The sequence below is a fragment of the Poecilia reticulata genome, linkage group LG14 (genome assembly GCF_000633615.1).
Source record: "Poecilia reticulata strain Guanapo linkage group LG14, Guppy_female_1.0+MT, whole genome shotgun sequence".
Lineage (NCBI taxonomy): Eukaryota > Metazoa > Chordata > Actinopteri > Cyprinodontiformes > Poeciliidae > Poecilia > Poecilia reticulata.
In genome coordinates, this window is record NC_024344.1 from 5,912,325 (window position 1) to 5,932,726 (window position 20,402).

The window sequence follows — 20,402 nt, forward strand, 5'->3', positions numbered from 1 at the left end:
ATGAGACAACAAAATCCCTATTATTATTCACTTCTATATAGACCCATAGGCGTACATCACTAAATGTGAAAGAAAACCAAGTTTTCTTTCACATTTAGCATTTTATATGTGGGCCAAAAAGTTAAAGTTTGCTCTCATGTGACCAATCACATAAAATCCTTCTAAAATAAACTTAAACTGAAGTTTCTCATTGTTATGTCACTAAATGAGGCAAACAGTTTGCGACTTGGGAGCTTTGTAATTTATTCTTTATGGCTTAAAGGTGGAGTCTTATTGAACATAGGATATGATAACACATCAGGATAAAATGTTAAATCAGTTAAAATGGAGCTTTACCAATGAGATGAGCGACCTGCTCCATCTGTTTTCACTGGGTTCAAAACACAATAGAGGGTATGTTAAAAAATATATGATGGAGACGTACTTACAGTTTGCTCTGCTTTAATTAAATCCATTCCAAAGTTTTGCATGCATGAGGTTTGGAGTATCAGACAAATAATTTGAAAGGAATGCTGTTTTTAACCCCACAAGTAAAGCTGCTGGTTATTGTTTTGTACTAAACAATAACCAGCTGTATCCTCTGCAGAGGCATTATCTGCAGAGGATAATGCCTCATTTTTCCCTGACTTTGAGAGGTCTATAACCCACAGCTGCAAACAGAACTTTGGAATCTGCTCCATGCACAGTTGGAAAATATCAGGTATATGTGTAATATCTATAGCATGGAATACATAAATGGGCAGCTGTGGTGTTAAGAGTTATGTGTTAAAAATGTTCTGTGCTGCTTAATGGAGTTCTTCCATCCATGAAAAGGCCTGACTCTCAGTCTATCAAACAATTTATCATAAAGCCAAATTTGTTTGTAATGTGGAGCATGCCTTGCTTCCACCATCTTCTCAGTTTTTCCGATTTAAAAAAGAGTTTCCTCAATCTTGTTTTCTCATTTGCAGCACCAAAACAATGTGGAGCTTTGTTGTCATACAGTCCCCCCCCCCCCCCCCCCCCCCCCCCCCCCCCCCCACTGCTCACAGTGCTGGATTAACCTTACTGAATGAGGGTCAGGAGTGTTTTCTTAAGTTCTATATCTCTGTCAGGCTTTTTGGCTTACATCTAGCATGACAAAGGGCACAGGATAATCAAAGCTGGCAGGGAGAAGGAGACGGAGAGAGGACTGTGACAGTATTATAGGGGAGAAATAGAAGAAGAAATTGTGAGGCATGAAAATCGAAGTAACACACAAAAAACAGATGAAGGAGAAGAGGTGGAGGAAGTGAGGAGGCTGAAGTTTACAGAGTGAGTTGCAGATGACATTATGACAGTCCTAACAGGCTAAGAGGCATTTGTATCAGTACCAGCTCTCCTGCTGCAGTTACTTACTGCAGAAATATGCAGCAGCAAGGGAGAGAGAAATAGAGGAGACTGAACTGAGTGAAGAGATCCTGAAGACAGAGACATGGAGTGCATTAGAGCTTCTGCAGAGTGGGGAAGATTGAATAATCCTGGCAATCGTTCACTTAGCTCCCCTCCCCTTTTTTCCTGCTTTTCCACTGGGTATCATCCACATGAGCTTTGAAACCATTCTCAGCAACCGTTGTGCATAAGTCATGCAAATAAATGATTACTAACCAGAAATCGGCCCCACCCTATAATGTGCTTTCTGGCGACATCATAACCCTGCGCAGAGCTGAATGGCCCATTCAGGCTCGGACCATGAGATCATGAATAAATGGGTTAGTGGGCTTCATCACTCTTACACGGTAATATCACTTTGTACTGTCACAAGACAAATTTGTTTTTGTTTCTGCTAAAGTAGTGATGGAATTACTGACCTTGACTAGTGATCTTTTTCCAGTGAAACACTTCAACCATCAAAATAAGCAAACCTGAACCCTATTCTTAATCCACAGAGTAAGTACTGATAATCTGATTTTCAGTAAGCCAGAGAGGCTAAAAAGTGTTTCTTCACTACAATCTTACCTACGAGAATATTGCGCCTTCCAAAAGTATTCTTACCCCTTTTACTATTTACCATTTAGCTCACGTCACCACTGCAAACTTCAATGAATTTTACAAGATTTTTTAAAATGATTAGGACAGTGTTTCTCAACCTTTTTTGGGCCAGCGCCCCCCTAGCCTTTATCCAGGTCCCTCACCGCCTCCCACCAAAGAATTTGTAGGCTACTTTGCACTGACCATTATTTTATCATTAATATTACTATCACTATTGTAGATGTTTTGATTTTTATGCTTGTTTCTGTATTTATCATCAAAAATAATTTCCCAGAGAACAAAAAAGTCATGGGAATAGAAATTATTTTCACAGGCGTCTACAAAAAATGCAATGAACATTCAAGTTAAAATCGGTAGGCCTAACAGCAGCCAATCAGAGTGGAAAAAATATTATTATTTTGTGCCATTTTCTAGTTGTTAAATATTCCACAAAATGACCAGATAAAAGATGAACAACATGCCAGTTTAAACTTTGAACTATTTGCAAAACGACTGAGCTCTGCAACATTAAAACATGGATAGAACTGTAACTACATTAATCATAACTCTTCTTCTCTTCAGTGTTTGTCAGTTTCTGGTGGTGCAGCTCTGTGCTGCCTTCAGGAGAATGGGACATCAGAGTATCATCGATAAAACTTCACCCACATGGCATTTGTTGTTCAAACCAGAGCTTTCAGTGGAAAAACAAAAGTTTCAGGTCCTTTTAATGCCATACAAATATGAGACAGAAACATGGATTATATCTTTATATAGACCTGTCTATTGATTTATAGATTAATAGTTTTACTGGACAGAAATTACAAAAACAAATCTGGTTCTTAATCAAATCCTAATGAGTCAAATTGAAAGTGTCATGGACTCGTCAGCCTCATTAACATTAATATTGACATGAAAAATAATATTGAAGAAATAAATATATCAAATCTAATTAAAAACATAAATAAGTGATACGTTATTTACTGTTATGATCTGTAAGATATATTTATTCTCAGTATTAGATATGGTCTCAACAAACCCATGGCACTTCAACAATATTATTTTACCTTTTATCTGGAAATAGTGTCTGTTTATTCTTGCCATACAGTTCTCTGTATTAATTATTGCTCAAAAGGTCTTTCCATACCAGTTTATTCCTCTGTATTTACTTCATTCATTTCCATTTAGTTTCCTTTGATTAGTATTATCCTCTCTTGTTTATTGCTATGTCCACTTTAGTTTCTTTCCTGTTGCTAGATTTATTTGATCATTTATTGACGCTCACCATCAGTAATCTCATCATCTGCTGCGCCACCTAATCAACACATGATGTGTTTCACATCATGTACATCATGTGTTGATTTTTCACTGTTCAGTGTCGGATTCTCTGTTTTTATGCCATAATTCACATCTAGTTCGTCGCTCCGTTTTATGTCCCGCTTCTCCTGTTTCAGAGTTTTGCGCAATGTGTCTTTTTTTTTTGACCCCCTAAGGTGCAGAGCGGTCAGGAAGCGCATCGATGGGGAAAAGGCAGACTGACATAAACCTTTTAAAACAATTTCTGCATTCTGATTATTGAAATTTAAAAGTGCTGTGGTACCGTTGTTCTATCACCCCCGTTTCATACCGGACCACTTACAGCACCGATGTTAACGCTATAAAATGAACGCTGTCTATTGTGGTATCACCCATGGAGGGATTTTTTTATTTCTTTATTTAAATGGGTTCATTCTTCAGAGGGATACAAAGTGAGGGTGTCGTGATTTTAGCTACCAGTAGCAGGAGAACGAAGCTGCGCCAGGAAGCTAACAGAAGCTAACAAACACTGAATAGAAGAAGAGCTGTCATCGATACAGTTGCAGCCAAGCATGATTTAATGTTACACAATACAGTTTTACCAAGTTGCTCAAAGTCTAAACTGGCATTGTTGTGCATTTAAGGTGTAAAGTTTACCTTCGACCAAACGACCAAAATTTTTTCAAAATTTTCAAACCGACCGCAAACACAAATTTCTATTCTTAATCTTCAATGTCTGACACCTGCGTGTTCTTACAAGAAACATGTTGAAGTCTTGGGAAAATTTTCAGAGGGAAATTTCATTTTTCATACAATCTGCTTGTGAACAATTTCTCTGCACGGCAATCTAGAGAACAGGCTTATTTTTATAACAAATTACTTTATGGAGAGCTAAAATTGCTGGAATACTTTGCATCAGTTATCTAAATGTCCAACTAATTAGCAGAACAGCAGAGGTCAAACGCTGACTTTATATTTTGACTCTGTGGAACATGATGTGATTCCATTTTTATATCCAGCAAGTACTGCAGCGTGTTTTTGTTGCTCCCTCCTCTCCCGCTGCATGAAGTGAGAATGACACCACCAAGCAAGTCCCGTAACACAAGGTCAGCACAAATGAGAACCAGGCTCACACTGACTCAACTCGCTTCTCTCTCCTGCCATTTTCCTCTGTTTGACGCCACAAGAAAAAAATAACAAAATGTAGAAACCCACTAAAAATTGCCAACCATGGGCAAAACGTCAAATAGCTACAGGGAAGGTATTTCGTCCTTACTTTGTACAGCACAAAAAGAAGAAGGAAGTTAGTCTAAATTGCTACACAGGGATAATATAATAAAGACAAATCACTGAAGTAAGTGTCTAAAGAACAATGTTACTTATTAAAACAAACAACAAAAAAATAGGTGCACATTCAACCCTGGGACATTATTAATGTGTGAGCAAGCTATAAAACAATAGGGCTCGAAATGTGTCTATAAAAATTACTCCCAAATGTTTGGACATACACTTGACATTCCGAGTACAGCAAGACACATTCCAACGCTATCAGAGCAACTGATAAATAGCATGAAACTGGATCTCCACACCATAAAAACTCCTGTTGAGGCCTTAAATGTCATAGGCTGTGGGGATGTTTGCAATCTCCTCCTGTGTGGACTGCTGGAGAAGCAGATTCAGTGGGAGGTGAGTTGTCTGACCTCCGAGCGAAAAACAACTTTGCCAAGTTTTTTTCATGGTGCTTTCTTTGTCAGTTTTACCTCCTCCATTTATTATTGAATAATTTATATCTAACCTTGAATTGGAATACTACACGACTGAGTCAAAGTAAGTGTGGTGGAATAAAACAAAATTACAGTGAAGATAGCCATCTTACCCACGAACAATACTCTCTTTATGAGCCTCTTTTAGGTATGGCAAAAATATTCTAGACAGATGGATATCTTTTCAAAATTTTCTAATGGTGGTAATCTGCATTGTTTCAATTTTACTATGAAGAGTGAAATGAAATGCAAAGTTTATGAAAGCCACTTCCATCGCAAAAAGATGGATTATTGCATTAAGGCGAAATGCATGATTTCTTTTTGCCTGAATCCCATGTGCAGAAGGGCTGCTTTAAAACTGAGTGCTGCTGAAATTCTTACTTCTCTTTTCTAGAATGGTTACCGCCAAATAAATGCATGCTGTTGTGTTTGCATCACTTTGAAACAGCTTTAAAGGCAAGAGTATAGTTGCTTGTCAGATTGCACACAAATCAACCAGTTATCAGATCTTCAAGAGGAGATGTGTTCAGCTGTGATGAGGAAAGCTTGGGCTTGTTCAGGAAAGTTCAATAAGTGAAGGGCTGTGTCCTGAACACCGTTGAGCTCGCTAGGGCCAGCAACCATTACAACCTAAACAAACCACTTTTACTTTCATTTAAAAGCTCACTAATCACTACATGTATTTGTTTTGTGGTTAAATCAACAGCATATTGCAAATCTTTGAGCACTGGTGGCAACCCTTTATTAGGTAAGCACTATGTTTGCTCATCTATGGCAGCAAGGGGGGGATGTTTCCGTCCACATGTCAAGATGCAGACTTTTAACTTTGACTCAATAATAGCAACAAAGAAACCACTAATTTTCAAGAAAAAAAAAACAAAACCCAAAACCCCCCCAAAAAATGAAAATTTTACAGAGCAGCAGGATTCCATTGCATAGGGTGGGACAAAAGTATTTCCTTTCTGATTCAACTACCACCAGAGTGTTTCTGGCGTCTGGAAAAGGAACTAACTGTCCAAAGAAGAAAAAGTGAGGGTGAAGCATCCTGTAATCATCCATGTGCAGAAATGACCCACATCCAATTAAAAAGCCAGACTGATAATGGTGCCATAAGAAACTTTTTCTCCATATGAAGGAGCCGTTTGGTGATGAGTAACACTTCTTCCGGCATGACGAAGCACCTTGTCACAAGGCCAAGCTGATAAAGCAGTGAAGGATCAAACTGCTAAAATCTCAGGTCCACAACCAGAAAACTTTCTATCTTAACAAGAACCTGCTGTCATCTTTAAAAAGCAAGTAGACAAACAAACAAGCACCTCCAAGTACTGATAGAGCAAGAATAGATCACCATTAGTCAAAAGTTGATGTCAGGTATACCAGCGCAAATGATATGAGTCTTAAAACAATTGTCTGCTCTGCAAATATTTGCACTTAAACTTGATGTATTGCTCATTTAAAACCTTTGAAAGGTATAAATCTCTCATTGAATCTTAATCTTCCATGGGAACATTGAACCAAAAATATGCAACAACAATGAAGCTGCATAATTTCTGTCAGAATTTAAACCTTTAGCCACACAGTTATATTTCGATGCTCACCAGCAATGAATCCGATGCCTCCAGCTTTAAGTCTGTAAATTTGTGAACATGAAAAACCAAATGTGAACACAGAGTGTTCATATCTTCTTTGTAAATGAGTTTCATGTGAGAATGTGGCTTAGCTGGTAAAAACAACAATAAAAAAAATAATACACTTGATGCTTGACTCGGGGTATTTCTGCTCTGGAAATGGAAAGGGTTTGATCCCATAATTACAATTTTTATGTCTGAAAGAAGGATTTTTTTTGTCAAATAAAAGTTGGAAATCCCTGCAGGGGCTCAAGCTAAGCTTAAAGAGGCAATAAAAGTTGTAACTTTCAGAGATCTGGTCTATATTTCCCCTCCCTCTTCTCTGACCTACATTCACAAATGCTGTATCAGTTGGAGGGGCGCCTTAAAAGTTTACCTTACTTCTTAGCAGCTGCATGTAGCCAACATTAATCTTTTTAATAGCTGTGTGTTTATGTGCAGTTACTGATCAATCATTTAATTAAATTAGGCTGATCAAAGTCCAAATGAATGAGCACCTGGACACTAATTTCCTAGTCAGAAGTGATGGTTTGCAGTTTGATTCCCAAGGAGCGCAGCTGCAGATTTTCCAGCCCTGTTGGAAATAAAGCAGGCTTTATAACAGAGTGTGCTTGTTTGGAATGTTACATTTGTGGAGAACGTGATTTATCAGAATCCACGTTTTCCAAGGAGGTTGTTTCTGTTCCAAAGACTTGGTGAGCCTTTTCTGTCATTTAAGGTTACGTTCTAAAAACTGCGACAGTAAAACAATATTGTTTCAACAACAGAATTGCTGTAAAGTGGGTTCCACAAAAACGGAATTGCATCTTGAGAGCTACTTATGCTTTCATAACCTTTCTTAAAGGGGTAGTATTATGTATTTTCCAGGCACATAGTGCCATTTGTACCACGGTTAAATCACTATTTTACCTTCAGTTGTCATGAAAATGCTGTATAAATGACATCACAGAAATTTGACTTTGTAATTTATCGCTTTGAAATTGGACTTCTGTCTCTTTAAAACCTCCTGCTCTTTCTGAAACGATGTTTTCATCACACCGCTCCTCTTTTCAACCCTTTTAACAAAGTTTTTGCCTACATTTTACTAAGAAGTAGCTCCTATAATGAGCTCAGCAGATGTGCAGTTCCACCAGGATTTGCTAATTGCTGCTGGCGAGTCTAACGGAGCTGAGTGGTGGAGTCTCAGAGGACGGCTTCTCTGTGAGGCTCAGAAGCTTGGAAACTGCAGCTCTGAGGAGGAGCTGTGTCTTAAAGGCGGCACTAGGTCCAACCAGGAATTTTGCACAACTGAGAGGTTACAACAGGAGATTAAATGATTTCACAACATGAAGTAATCAGGGAAACACTCCATGTGTGCTTTTGATGACAACATGATGTAAATCTCAAAAAAGTCAATTTTAGATAACACTGCCCCTTTAATTGTCCGGTATGTGTTTGCATTTTGGTGTGCAATAAATTTAAATAAATGCAGACAGCAAACTAAAACAACCTATTTTCTTTCTTTTTTTTACAAAACAGTTTGTACTGTATATGAGTAAAACAACCTGGAGGTACCAGCCGTCTTGGCCAGCTATCAGTCCTTTTTCTGGGGGGATTTGATCCATTTTGCAAAGCTTTTGGCAAATATATAACTGCTTCCATTTAAAATAAGCACCGAGAATACATTAGATGCATTTTCCGATTTTCAAAAATCGTCAAATAAACCAAACCAGAAAAAATGACTGATGAGGAGGTAACACTTTACAATAAGTTACACAATATCTGATAAACTACTTGAACATGTACTAATGGAGTAGTACATCATTAGTTAACCAGCAATTAAGGGGGAACACACACAGTAGTTTAGTTACCTGGGTAACAAAGAGGGACTCATTGAGAACTAATGGGTAGCTATCAAAAAACCAAACAGGAACAAATCAGGAGCTATTGGGTAGTTAACCAGTACTTACTGGGAAACACACAGCCCGGCTTTTCTCAGGGACTATATACTGATCCTCCATTATTAAATCAAAGAGCAACGAATCAGGAACCAGTTAACCAGGGACACAGAGCCCAGCCTTACCAACCAGTACTTATAGAAGAACACAGAGTCCAGCTTTAGTAACCTTTACTTATGTGGAACACAAAGCCAAACCTTTTTAGAGGACGACTGGTTTTGTTACCACAGAAAAAGAGGAGACATTCTCTTTGTGGGTTCTTAATAAATCCTGCACCAGTGAGGTCAAAATCAAAAACCTATTTCCTAGCGATAACTGATTTTATTGATTCTCTCTTTTGCAAACCTATTGATGCAAGACATAACAATTTTATATTTGTGTATTGCGGTCATCTTAAATATGTCAGACTATCCTTTTCTGAGTACCAAATCACCGCCTGGCTATTCTTTAGTTTCTTTTAGGTGGGACACTTTCTAGTTGACAGAAAGCAACAGGACTTCAGTCCTGATGAATGTTGTAGTGTAACTGACATTTTGAGTAATGCTTTCTTGCTAATTTCTGCACTATTTTCTATTGAAAAAGCAGCACAGTTTTAGTTTGTTCACTCAAAAACAGAATCTAGGCCAGCTATTGTTAGCTAGGTAGGCTGACATGGGACATATGTGGCACTGAGCAGTCGTCTCCAAGTTAATTTATCTGTGTGCTTGTAATTATTTATTGTTGCAGGTTGAGGCAGCAGACTGTAGACAAACGTTTGTATGCAGGTGAATATCTAGGTCAAGCCAGCAAGTTTTTCTTTTTGCTCTCTGCAGATATACCGCTTAGGTCATCTGTTTAAATCGAAATTATGTAGACTGATCGTATGTGTATGGATGACAGTCTAAATGTAGTAACTCACAAAAGGGAGGATTTTAGTGGGTTATCCATTGAACAACTCTCCACTGCAATTACAGTGCAATTCTGTTTTCTGTCTACCAGCTGAGATCATGTAAATACTAAAATCTTTACCCTTTTTAAAAATAGATCATGCTCATTCAGTCACATTTACTGTAGTATTTTTTATATATCTTTACACAGATTCTCCATCCATCAACTCTGACCAATTTGGGCCCAAATTGCATCTTAGGGGTGCAAGTAATTATTTTAGTCATCGATGAATTTATCAGTGAAAATTATTAATTTCCAAAGAATTTACTTTTTAAATTCTAATATTTTCTTCTATTCAGAAGTGTTTTTTGTAGGTTCAAAATATGTCTATAACAAATGCACACATTGTTTGACCTAGATATTTACAGCTTATTTTTGACATTTGCTTCTTTAAGTCTGATTAATTTTGTAACAGTTCTTCTCTAGTAATCTTGGATTATATTCTACAAAGATGAGGTCTGACTCCAGTTTGTCAAAAGAGATCAGTAGGAATTTATTATTTGCTTTAAATACATGTACAGCTTGTCTCATTGTTATTTCTTTTGGCCATTTGTCCACTGATCAGTCACTGGCATCCATGTTTAAATTGAAGCTTACCAACACAAATGTTTTTGAGCAATAATAAAATTGTCTTAGCATGTCAGCCACAGCTTTCTGCTTTGCATGAGAGAACATGCAGTGTTGTGATGAACAAATAACAGAGGTAGAAAACGTGTTTTGGAAACAATGGGACATCCAGAAAATGCAATTTGGTTAGATGGTCTGAATGGAAACGAAGAGTTAAAAACTGCCCCTGATGTGGCTTACAGCAAGAAACACCAACACAAAATGCATTAAACCTGAAAGTAAAACAGACACAAATACTGCACTGTTTGCCAAAATCTTTTACATTCACTGGGGACTCAGGCTTTTGCTTCCCATTTGTTTGGCTCAGGTGCGACTTTTCTCCAACAAGATTTTTCCACCGAAGCAGTTCCTGTACTAGGCTGGGGTTAGAGCTTGCTTAACTTTCTGTTTTGAATGCCAAAGTGCAATCTTCAGTCCTGAAAAACAGTGCTACTGTATCACCAACTGGGAGTTGAGTCTGGAAGTGGAGTTAAAGAGATGTTATTGAGAACTGTGTTAGATAAATACAAGTAAGTGTAGCATGATCTATGTGAATCTTGAGAAAAGACTTGCATAGACATAACAAAATTTGTCTTCTTAGCAGTAAGAAAAAGCTATTTAGTTGACTGAGGTAATTTTCAACAATATAAAATTTGCTTCATAAATATCATGAACAGGCTTTTACAGATTTTGATTAAAAAATGTCTTGAATAAATAGTTTCTGAGAAGAAGGATTTTCCAGAAATCCTTCTTCTGAAAGATCATTTCCAGCTCATTCTGGGGGATAATGAGGTATCCCAGGCAGAAAGTTATACACCATCTTAAACAAGTTCTGGCTAACTCCTCCAGTTACGCTGGGAAAAATCCAAGAAGAGTTTTCTAGTTGTGAGCAAATCCTCAAACTACTTCAGCCAAGAGTTTTCATTGCCATGGATTAGACACGTTAGATCTCAGTGATGATCGAGTTCTTCACCTTTTTTTTTCAGGAGAAATCCAGCCTCTTTACAAAGTAAGGTTATTTCAGCCACCTGGTTTCCTTCAGCGAAGGTTAAAACATTCATAGAACTGTTGGTCAAGAGCTTCACTTTTCTTCATGACATGACCAGAGGCCACAATCTGTCTAAATATCTACTGCTCCATCCTATTGTCACTCATGAATAAGGCTCTTTTGTTGTTCAAAAAGAAAAACGGAACGGAGAGAACCAAACATACTGGATTAGAAAATTGTCATGATGTACCTCACGACAGCTTGAGGTTTGAACTATAAAAACAGCTCTCAGTTGTGTTTTTATTTTGCTTTTTTGTTTTTTCATGGAGACTTTTAGGAAACAGCTTTCACTCCTGCCCAAATCTAACAAACGAACTGTTTTTGTGGAAAAAAACCCTCTTATGTTTAAACTCTTTTGTTAAGAATCTCAGCTTGTTCATTGTCTTTGCATTGAGCTGAGATGAAGACCTTCATAGCCTTATGGCTGTGAAGACTGTAGTTGAGGAAGCACTTTCTTTCAAAGACACATAGGTGATCAGAAAATTCAGATGTCTCTGAATGACAGTGGGAATGTGCCACTCTGTGCAAGCACACACAGCGTAATACTGAATAACTGGAGAAGCTGAGATTTGTATACTTAGCTTAAAAAATAACAAAATTGTCAAGTTTTTGTAACAATGATGTTTGGGAAAATATATTATTTTGTTTAAAAGCCTGTTTATTTTTTAAAAAGGTGCCATATTTAGAAGGAAAATGTATGCATTTCTGCTTAATTGTGGCAACTCTTAAGAAGAGACAAACAGACTTTTACACACTAAGATCTCTTTACAAAAAACATTGTTATAACAGCAGCACAAAAAAGGACAAAACACAAATTTTCTTATTTTTTGTGCTAAGTTTATGTTGATGATCTTCATTCGACTTCTGTTTTGGTGTTGGGCTGATCAATAACTTGACCAAAAAAAGAAATCGGAACATAACAACAGGTTTAGAAACAGATCAAACTGAGCTGTGCTTGGTTTTCCTGTTGCCAAATTGTGGCAGAAAGTCTGTATTTTCATATAAATAATTGTACAAAAACATCTTCCACTCTCACACAACTGTCACAAGAGTCTCTAAAAATGTAAGAGATACATACAAATATACATACATGCAAATACACAAAACAATAACCTCTCAATGTAGAATAATAGACCTGAAATCATATATTCATATAAAAATATAAAAATAAAATCAAAACAAGTGTTCTTTGACTTGGAGGGAATCTCCATTTCTGTCCACTATGTGATGCCTTTGCAGGTCCATCACTGTGTCTCTGCTCATGTCCAGAAGCCATTTTAAAAAGCACCCACAACACAAGTTTAATACTGTAGTGTAAAAAAGTTCATTGACACAAAGAGAGGGTCCTTAGCTCTCTGGCCAGCCAGTGAGGTAAACATGAAAAACAGCACATCTATCTATCTATCTACACACTAAGAGATCTCTGACTTTAGGGGCTCGTCAGTGGAAACACCTACCTCCTGACCCTGTTCAGTTCATGGAGATCTATGTCACTTAAAAAAAAAAAGAGTTTGGCTGGTTCTTGTCAAACCAGGCATGTTTTCACTTTTGTATATTCCTGCAAGTATCTGAATAACAAACCCAAGTATTAAACTAGGTAAATGTGCAGTGTTTGTTTGTCCAAGAGATGTTTGTATGCAAAATTGATCAGCGCATTTGTGAAACGTTTTTTTTCTTATGATGAAATCAGTTATATCAGAAAAGTACATGTTCTTCAAAAGAACATTTAGAGGGATTGCGTGCTTTGTTCAAGACATCAGTCTTAAATCCCTCTGTAAATAGTGCCAATCATATTCTCATCTCATGATCAGGACTTTGCTCAAGTGAAGGCTCTCTGGTGCTAATCATTGATGCAGAAGGCCCTTGGTTGACTCCAAATGGAGAAACAGCTGGAGACCGAGCAGCCAAAGGTGACAGGGAAGGAGAGAAGCTTGGCGACATTGCTGCTGAGGAAATTGATCCTTCATGACTAATAGGAGACCTACGTAGAGAGGACAAGTGGGGGAATGTCCGTCCAATTACAGGGACTTTAGGGGGCACTGTCATAGCCCCTGGGTGAGCCACTGATGTGATGAGAGGAGGAGGATCGATTCTAGGTTTGGGATCCATTTTGGGCTTGGGTTGAAAGGGTTGGCGAGGGTTCTGATTTTGCTGAGTGGTTTCATCTTTTAGCCGGGCAATCTCAGTGAAGACATTGGCGAGAGGTTGGAACTGAGGACACCAGTTGAGCAGGTAATCCCAGTTATAGCTTCCACGAAGCTCCTCATCACTCGCAACAATAGCAGTGAGCGAACCATCAACTGATGGTTTACCATCCTCAGGGAAGGCATAATCCTTGGGAAGGGAAATATTTAGACCACGACCTACTCCTAGGTAACCACCTCCTTCATCCCTGTAGACTGGGAGCTGGCCAGAAAGCAAGGTCCCACTCAGACTGCCTCCCAGTTTCTTCCCTTTGAACCAAGTGCTTCCCTCCAAAGCTGCAGGTTCACAGGATATGTCCGAAAGTTGGTCAGCATCCTGCTGAATTCCAGAATCTGGCCCTCTGGCTGAGATGTGTTCCTGCATGGACGAGGTAATAGAGGCAACGCGAGGGTACTCATTAATCATCCGAATTTCATCATCCTCTGCTGCCTCAGCTGATCCTCTGCCACTGGAGTGAGAGGGGTCCAAAGAGCCTCCTCTAGGGTAGGGACCACCACCAGCTCCTCCCTGATCAGCAACATAACCTGGCAAAGTCTGGTGGTAAATATTGTCTCCTCCAGGTCCCGAGGTGCATTCATCCAATTTCTTTAAGGCAGTTCCTGATGCAAGAGTCCTGTCTTCTGTATCTTGACTTTTTTTCCTCCTGTGTGACTTGACAAGGAAAACTACCACAGCCAAAACTACAAGTAATATGATGACTCCCAGAGACACAGCAATGATAATAATAAGCAGTATGTTTACATCAGCAGCCAAGCCAAAGTTGGTATTAGTGACGTCAATGGAGATCTGGGCTGATGTAGAGCGAGAGGCATCAAGTGGACTGTGAGCTTTTACATCCAGGGTCATAACCCTGGTTTCCCGTTTAGCCCGGCCTGACCCACTGCTGCTGCCGGAACTATCTAACTTAAGAAAAATCACACCAGTAGTTTTGTTTACATCAAAATATGGTGAGATGGAAGTTATAGAGTAGAGAACAACACCATCCACTCCTTCATCTTCATCCTGTGCTTGAACCTGGCCAATGCTCTGGCCTTTCTTGGCTCCCTCTGGCACTTCAAAGGAGAATTGACTGGACGTGAACAGTGGGTCATACTCGTCTTCACCTGTGACAAACACCTGTACGGTTACAGTTGCTGAATGGTTGCCCGAATCCACAGCCAAGGCTTCAAAATTGAAGGAGTTGATCTTTTCATAGTCAAATGTAAATTTACTTCGGATTTCTCCTGAATTCTGATCCACAACAAAGTTGTCTTTTCCTTTCCCAGACTTCTCCACCATGTAGTACTTCAGTTGGTCAAAAACCCCTGTGTCATGGTCTATGGCATGGAGAACAGTCACAGCTGAGTTTGCTGGCTGGTTTTCCCGAATACTGGCTGTTAGGACCTCCACAGGAAAGAATGGATGGTTGTCGTTTACATCCTTTACTTCAACAATGACTGGAGCTAGTGCAAAATGGCCATTGCCATCCGTGGCTTGAATAATGACAATGTGCATAGACTGGTGTTCCCGGTCAAGTGTTTGCTCAAGCTTAATGGCTCCAGTCCACTGGTCAATGGAAAATAGGTTCACCTCATCTCCGGAGCTGATGGTATATTGGACTTCAGCATTGGGAGTCGAGTCTGGGTCTGCAAATCGAAACAGAAGAAGCAGATTATAAAGAAGGAACAGTAGCTAAATTAGGTAAGAATATAAAACATTTGCCCACCTGTTGCGGTCAGTCGTATAATCTCAGTCCCAGAGGCAGCTCCCTCGCTGAGTGACACAGTATATTCTGCTCTAGTGAACACTGGAGGGTTGTCATTAACATCGGTGATGGTTATCATTGCAGCAACACTAGAACTCCTTTGGGGGACACCTCGGTCTGACACCACCACAGTGAGGTTATAAAGTGGTTTGATTTCAAAGTCAAGCCTCTCAGCCAATAGCAGCATTCCGACTGTCTGGAAGCCCCGTCCTTCCAGGAAGCGTACGCTGCTCTCAATCTGAAATGCATTTCCTTCATTTCCACTGGCAATGGCGAAGTCAAAGCCACAGTTTTCTCGTGACAGGTCACTGTCGAAGGCCTCGAAGGTCAAAACTGTTGACCCTGGGATGGTGTCTTCAGAAACTGTAGCCCTGCATACAGAAAAATGTCACATACAAGAATTAATCCTGAGACTAGGCCAACATGCTCCAAGGTGTTGGAGCATGTTGGCTCCAACACCTTGGAGCCAACATGCTCCAAGGTGTGGCAATTAGAGTGGCAATACTCTAATAGTCAATTAGAGTATTGCCACAAAGTTAAGTTATTCCAGTAATTCAGGTAACAAGAAAAAATGACATATATATGAAGGATAACCACAGCCTTGAGAGGAGACAAATATCATTCATGAGAGCAAACATGGCCTTATCTGCCATTTACCATATATTACTGCATAAACATAAATAAAATATTAAAACAAAAATATTCTAGTTATTGTTAGGAGCAAGATAAAAGACAACAGACCCAAACCATGCAGAAGAGAAGTTGATCTTCTTGAAGTTGATCTTCTTGAACACCCTTGCAATGCCACAGGCCGATTGCCTTCATGCAATGCAGCACTTTTGTATTAATTAATGCAAAATCAAACCCAACCAAGTACTGACTTACTTTATAGCATGTGGGTATATTTTTCAATAAACTTTTCTCTTTTAAATATTTTTTAGTCTTATGTAATATATTTTTCTGAGAAGATGAATCTGGATTTTTCCTAACTCTAAGCAAAAAAAAAACAACAATTCTAGAAATGAATACTTAGATATATTTTTCTGTTTTTATGGAATCTATATAATATGAAATAGCTAAAATATCTTTTTCTATGTGCTGCTGAAATAAATTAACTTTGCAATGATATTTTGATTTATTCAGATGCACCTGTAAATAAATGTTGACTAACCTGTACTCTGACTGGTGAAACACAGGAGAATTGTCATTGACATCAGATATTTGAACTTGGACTGTAGTGAGAGTGGAGAGTGGAGGTGAGCCTCCATCACGAGCTTCAATGACGATGTTTATTGCTGGGCGTTCAGGGTCAAACTCGGCTCGGTGGTTGATAAACAAGGTTCCTGGACAGAAAAGGCAATCTAGTCAGTGCAAAAAATGCGGTGAGGATCAACTAAGATAGAAAACTGAAGAGCTTAGATAATCTTACCGTTGCTGGGGTTAATATAATAACCCTCCTGAGTGGACGACATCACTCTGTAGGTGATCTTTCCATTATCTCCAGAGTCCTTGTCAGTTGCTGTTACTGTGATAACTGCACTTCCAGGTGGTGTGTGCTCAGGAAGGGTAATCTGGAGAGCAACATTTGGTTAAAGAATTTATTGATTGATTGTTTAATTACAAATAATTGGAAAATGCACTGAATTTATGTAGCATCTTTTCAGTCATACTGACCACTCAAATTCAAACTTAAATTGTATTTATCAATTGACAACCCTAGCTTTTTGTTGCATAGAAAAATCTAAAAAAATTGACTTTTCAAATAACAACTCAACAAAACATATGCCAGTTTTCCCTTTACTAACAGAAAAAAAATGTGAACATGTTAAAATGTTTTTTTTTTTTTGGTATAATGTGATTTGTTGTCTTTTTGTGAATAAGTGAGAATCAAGCAGTTACACCACAGGGCAAAAAAGGGAAACCAGTTACATACATACTGTGATAAATCTTCTAAATCCAAGTCAAGAGGGCAACAGGCAGTAGCCCCACAGATGAGAAAAAGTGCATATCATAGCACAGTCCCTGGTTTTCCTCAGAGTGTGCTAATGTTGAGGTAATTTCCTGACACAGTTTATATAGGCTCATCTCTACAACTTTTCACCAGTTAAAATTAGGCAGTTAACTTTTATCGCCCACAGTGTGTGCACACAGGCAATGTGCCTGCATGTTTTTACAACAGTTTTAAAGCTGTATGCTGCAGCGACAATTTCTGGTGTAAAATTTATTATGGTGTCAAGTCTTTAGGGGTGTGAAGAGGTCAAAAATGTAAAAGAAAAATATGACTGTGTGCATTTCCTCATGCAGATGGAATTTACAGTGCACATTAAAAACAATGATTTCAATGAGTTTACATTCATACAAAAGTAAAAAAAAAGAAGAAAAAAAAAGGAAATTTCATTTCTCCTTCTTTATAGGTCATCCTACCTGATAGAGATCTTGGGAGAATGTTGGTGAATTGTCGTTAATATCCTCCACCACAATTGTAATGTTTGCCTCAGTTTGGTGCTGGCTGTCTGTAGCTCTGACGGTTAGGGTGTACCATGTTTTCTCTTCAAAGTCCAGCGGGCCAATGAGTGATACACCACCACTGTAACGGTGAATCCCAAATTTGCCTAAAGCTGTTGGGTCAAGCTGCAAGGAGTAGGACAGGGCGGGACTGGAGTCAACGTCGTTGCCCGTCACAAGAGTAATCTCTGTGCCGATTAATGTATCTGACAAGAAAGAGTATTAAGGAAATGAGACATACATGTTTGTTGTACTTAACAGATGATGATGACCAATAAACAGATTGCTTAAAAATTAAAAACACTCACTTTCTGGGATGCGAACCTCCTGAGGTAAGGGGATAGTAGGACTGTTGTCATTTTGATCAACAATTATCACTGTTAGTGTGGCTAAACCGGACAATCTTGGACTTCCTCTGTCTGTTGCAGTAACTACTAGCCTGTGAGTTGAGAAAATATATATTTTTTACAAAGATATTATGGATATTATGGAAATATACTGCTGAAATAAAGGGAACACTTAAGTGTTTAAGTGTTCCCTTTATTTTTTTGAGCAGTGTATATAATAGGAAGACAACATGAATGTAAAGCACCCAATAAAATAATTATGGTTAGGCTGTGTAACAGCTCTTAAAATAAAATTCATATTTTATTGCAGTAGCATAACCTTACATTAAACATTGCTTAAAATATATTTCCCTGAAGACATTTTTCATTTCATAATAACAAATCATTTCTTACAATTATCCAAACCATTAAAAATTCAAATGAAAATATAATGAAAGCATCTCTTTGCTTTTAAAACTGTCTCAAAACCTCTAGTCTACTCCATAACCATCTGTTTCACAAAGGGCTACATATATATTCATATTGAAACAAATTTCTTTCAGTCATTTCTTAAAATGAGAAAGACAACAAAACGTGCAGTTAAAGGATTTTATATATTTGTTCATCTTTACTAGTCCGGAAACAGCGACAACAAACTAGCAACTCCCCTAAGCCCACCGAAGTCTAACAACTTAGTGAGTGAAAAACAAGAAGAGGAACAATAAAAGACTCCATGTACTTACAAGGAGTCTTTTGTGATATTGCAAACATTTATAGTGTTTTTGAATTAATATTCAATATATTGCGCAGCACTAATATGTATTCTGCAAAGATGTATGTTAATTGTTCTTGTGCATGTTTATCAGGACTAATGATTTATCCTCACTTGGTTTTTGTAAAGATCTCCCGGTCCATGATGGCAGCTGTCGTGATGCTTCCAGTCATCGGGTCAATCTTAAACAAACCGCTCATGCTTGATGACTGGATGGAGTAGGTCACCTGACCATTTTGCCCTTGATCCACATCCTCGGCCACCACCTGGGAAAAGAATTGAGGAGGGAATTAAAAACAAAACAAAACATTTTCATGTTACCTCTAGAACTGTCAGTGTATCTAATACTGATAGTAAGACTTAGTAATGAAAGTTAACTTTCATGATCTTTAAACACCTGTATAATTGGCATTTCATATCCTTGGGCCTCTTTCATGTAGGCGACATAATTCTGCAACTGGAAGCGAGGAAGGTTGTCATTAACATCCTGAAGCACCAAATTAATAGCCATGAATGATGTGGAGGACACAGTTTCAGCTTTCACGACAAGACGGAGTCGGGGACTGTCCTCAAAATCTAGTCCCTGGGAGCTCTGCACCCAGATTTCACCTACATGACAGATGGCAAAAGGAAAATGTCTGTTAACAAGACTGGTGGGGAAGATTCTCAAACTGGGACAGCTTTATACACCAATAGGTTTCAAGCAAACTGGATAATCTCACCTGTTGAGGAGCTGATACTGAAAGCCTGCTTTTTGTTCCCACTAAAGAGACTATAGCTGATCCCCATATGTGTGCCATCAGGATACTGAGCCTGAGTCTGAGCCACTGCTGTGCCTAGAATTGTGAATCAGAGACAATATTACTTACTGTGAGATCAGAGAAACTGACAAACAATGCAAGTCCCTGATTCCAAACAATGCTCCCCAACCTTTTTCAGCGTTTTCCTGTATGCTGACATCTCGAGCATTCCTTGAGAATCGAATGCCATTGTACTCCACTTCCTTCACAAAAATTACCACCACTCCTTGTGCGGATTGTGCTGGGCTCCCTTGGTCCATGGCCTCCACTATCAAGGTCCTTTGAGCCTGAGTAAGGTCTCTTAGCGGTTCAGTGGCCTGGATCTCCCCAGTCAGCGAATTGATGCTGAAGCCCTTCACAGATGTGGCAAAGCGATAAAACACAGAACCGTTGGCACCAAAGTCTTTATCCTCAGCCTTCATAGTGGCTAAAACACGCTGGGAACGCCTGTTGGAAACTTCGATGATCAACGGGTCTTGTACGAAGAAGGGAGCATTGTCATTGACATCAAGAATGGTGACCGTCACCTGTTGGGTAAATGTCCCATAAGTTAAAAGGATAAAATCATTGTGCGAGTGTAGCAACTGGCCACCATCAGCTCCAATGTTTTTACCTGAGCAGAAGAGTTCCTGGGCACAGCAGGAGAAAGGTCTACAGCAAACACCTGAAAGCTGTATGACGCCAATTTTTCCCGATCCAAAGGTGCTGACGTGGTGATACGACCAGTCTCTTCATCGAGTGTGAACGCTCCGTGTGCCTCCTGGCTAAGAAAATACAGGATCTTCCCATTAAGATCATCATCAGCATCTGTTGCTGACACCTGGAAAAGAAGGAGCAATTATTCAGCAATATGTTAATA

General features: G+C 38.8%; 1 protein-coding gene across 1 annotated transcript in view; it reads right to left on the reverse strand.

Moving 5' to 3' along the window:
- Positions 1 to 12,449: 12,449 nt before the first annotated feature.
- Positions 12,450 to 20,402, reverse strand: part of dchs1b (dachsous cadherin-related 1b) — an 85,777-nt gene continuing 77,824 nt past the window's right edge. The window contains exons 19-29 of the mRNA XM_008427253.2: positions 20,157 to 20,363; positions 19,674 to 20,070; positions 19,466 to 19,579; positions 19,141 to 19,352; positions 18,858 to 19,009; positions 17,954 to 18,084; positions 17,565 to 17,851; positions 16,570 to 16,711; positions 16,312 to 16,483; positions 15,102 to 15,511; positions 12,450 to 15,021 (exon numbers count right to left, since the gene is read on the reverse strand). Coding sequence (XP_008425475.1) covers positions 12,980 to 15,021; positions 15,102 to 15,511; positions 16,312 to 16,483; positions 16,570 to 16,711; positions 17,565 to 17,851; positions 17,954 to 18,084; positions 18,858 to 19,009; positions 19,141 to 19,352; positions 19,466 to 19,579; positions 19,674 to 20,070; positions 20,157 to 20,363 — 4,266 coding nt within the window. The 3' untranslated portion in view covers positions 12,450 to 12,979. The remainder of the gene's footprint in view (positions 15,022 to 15,101; positions 15,512 to 16,311; positions 16,484 to 16,569; positions 16,712 to 17,564; positions 17,852 to 17,953; positions 18,085 to 18,857; positions 19,010 to 19,140; positions 19,353 to 19,465; positions 19,580 to 19,673; positions 20,071 to 20,156; positions 20,364 to 20,402) is intronic.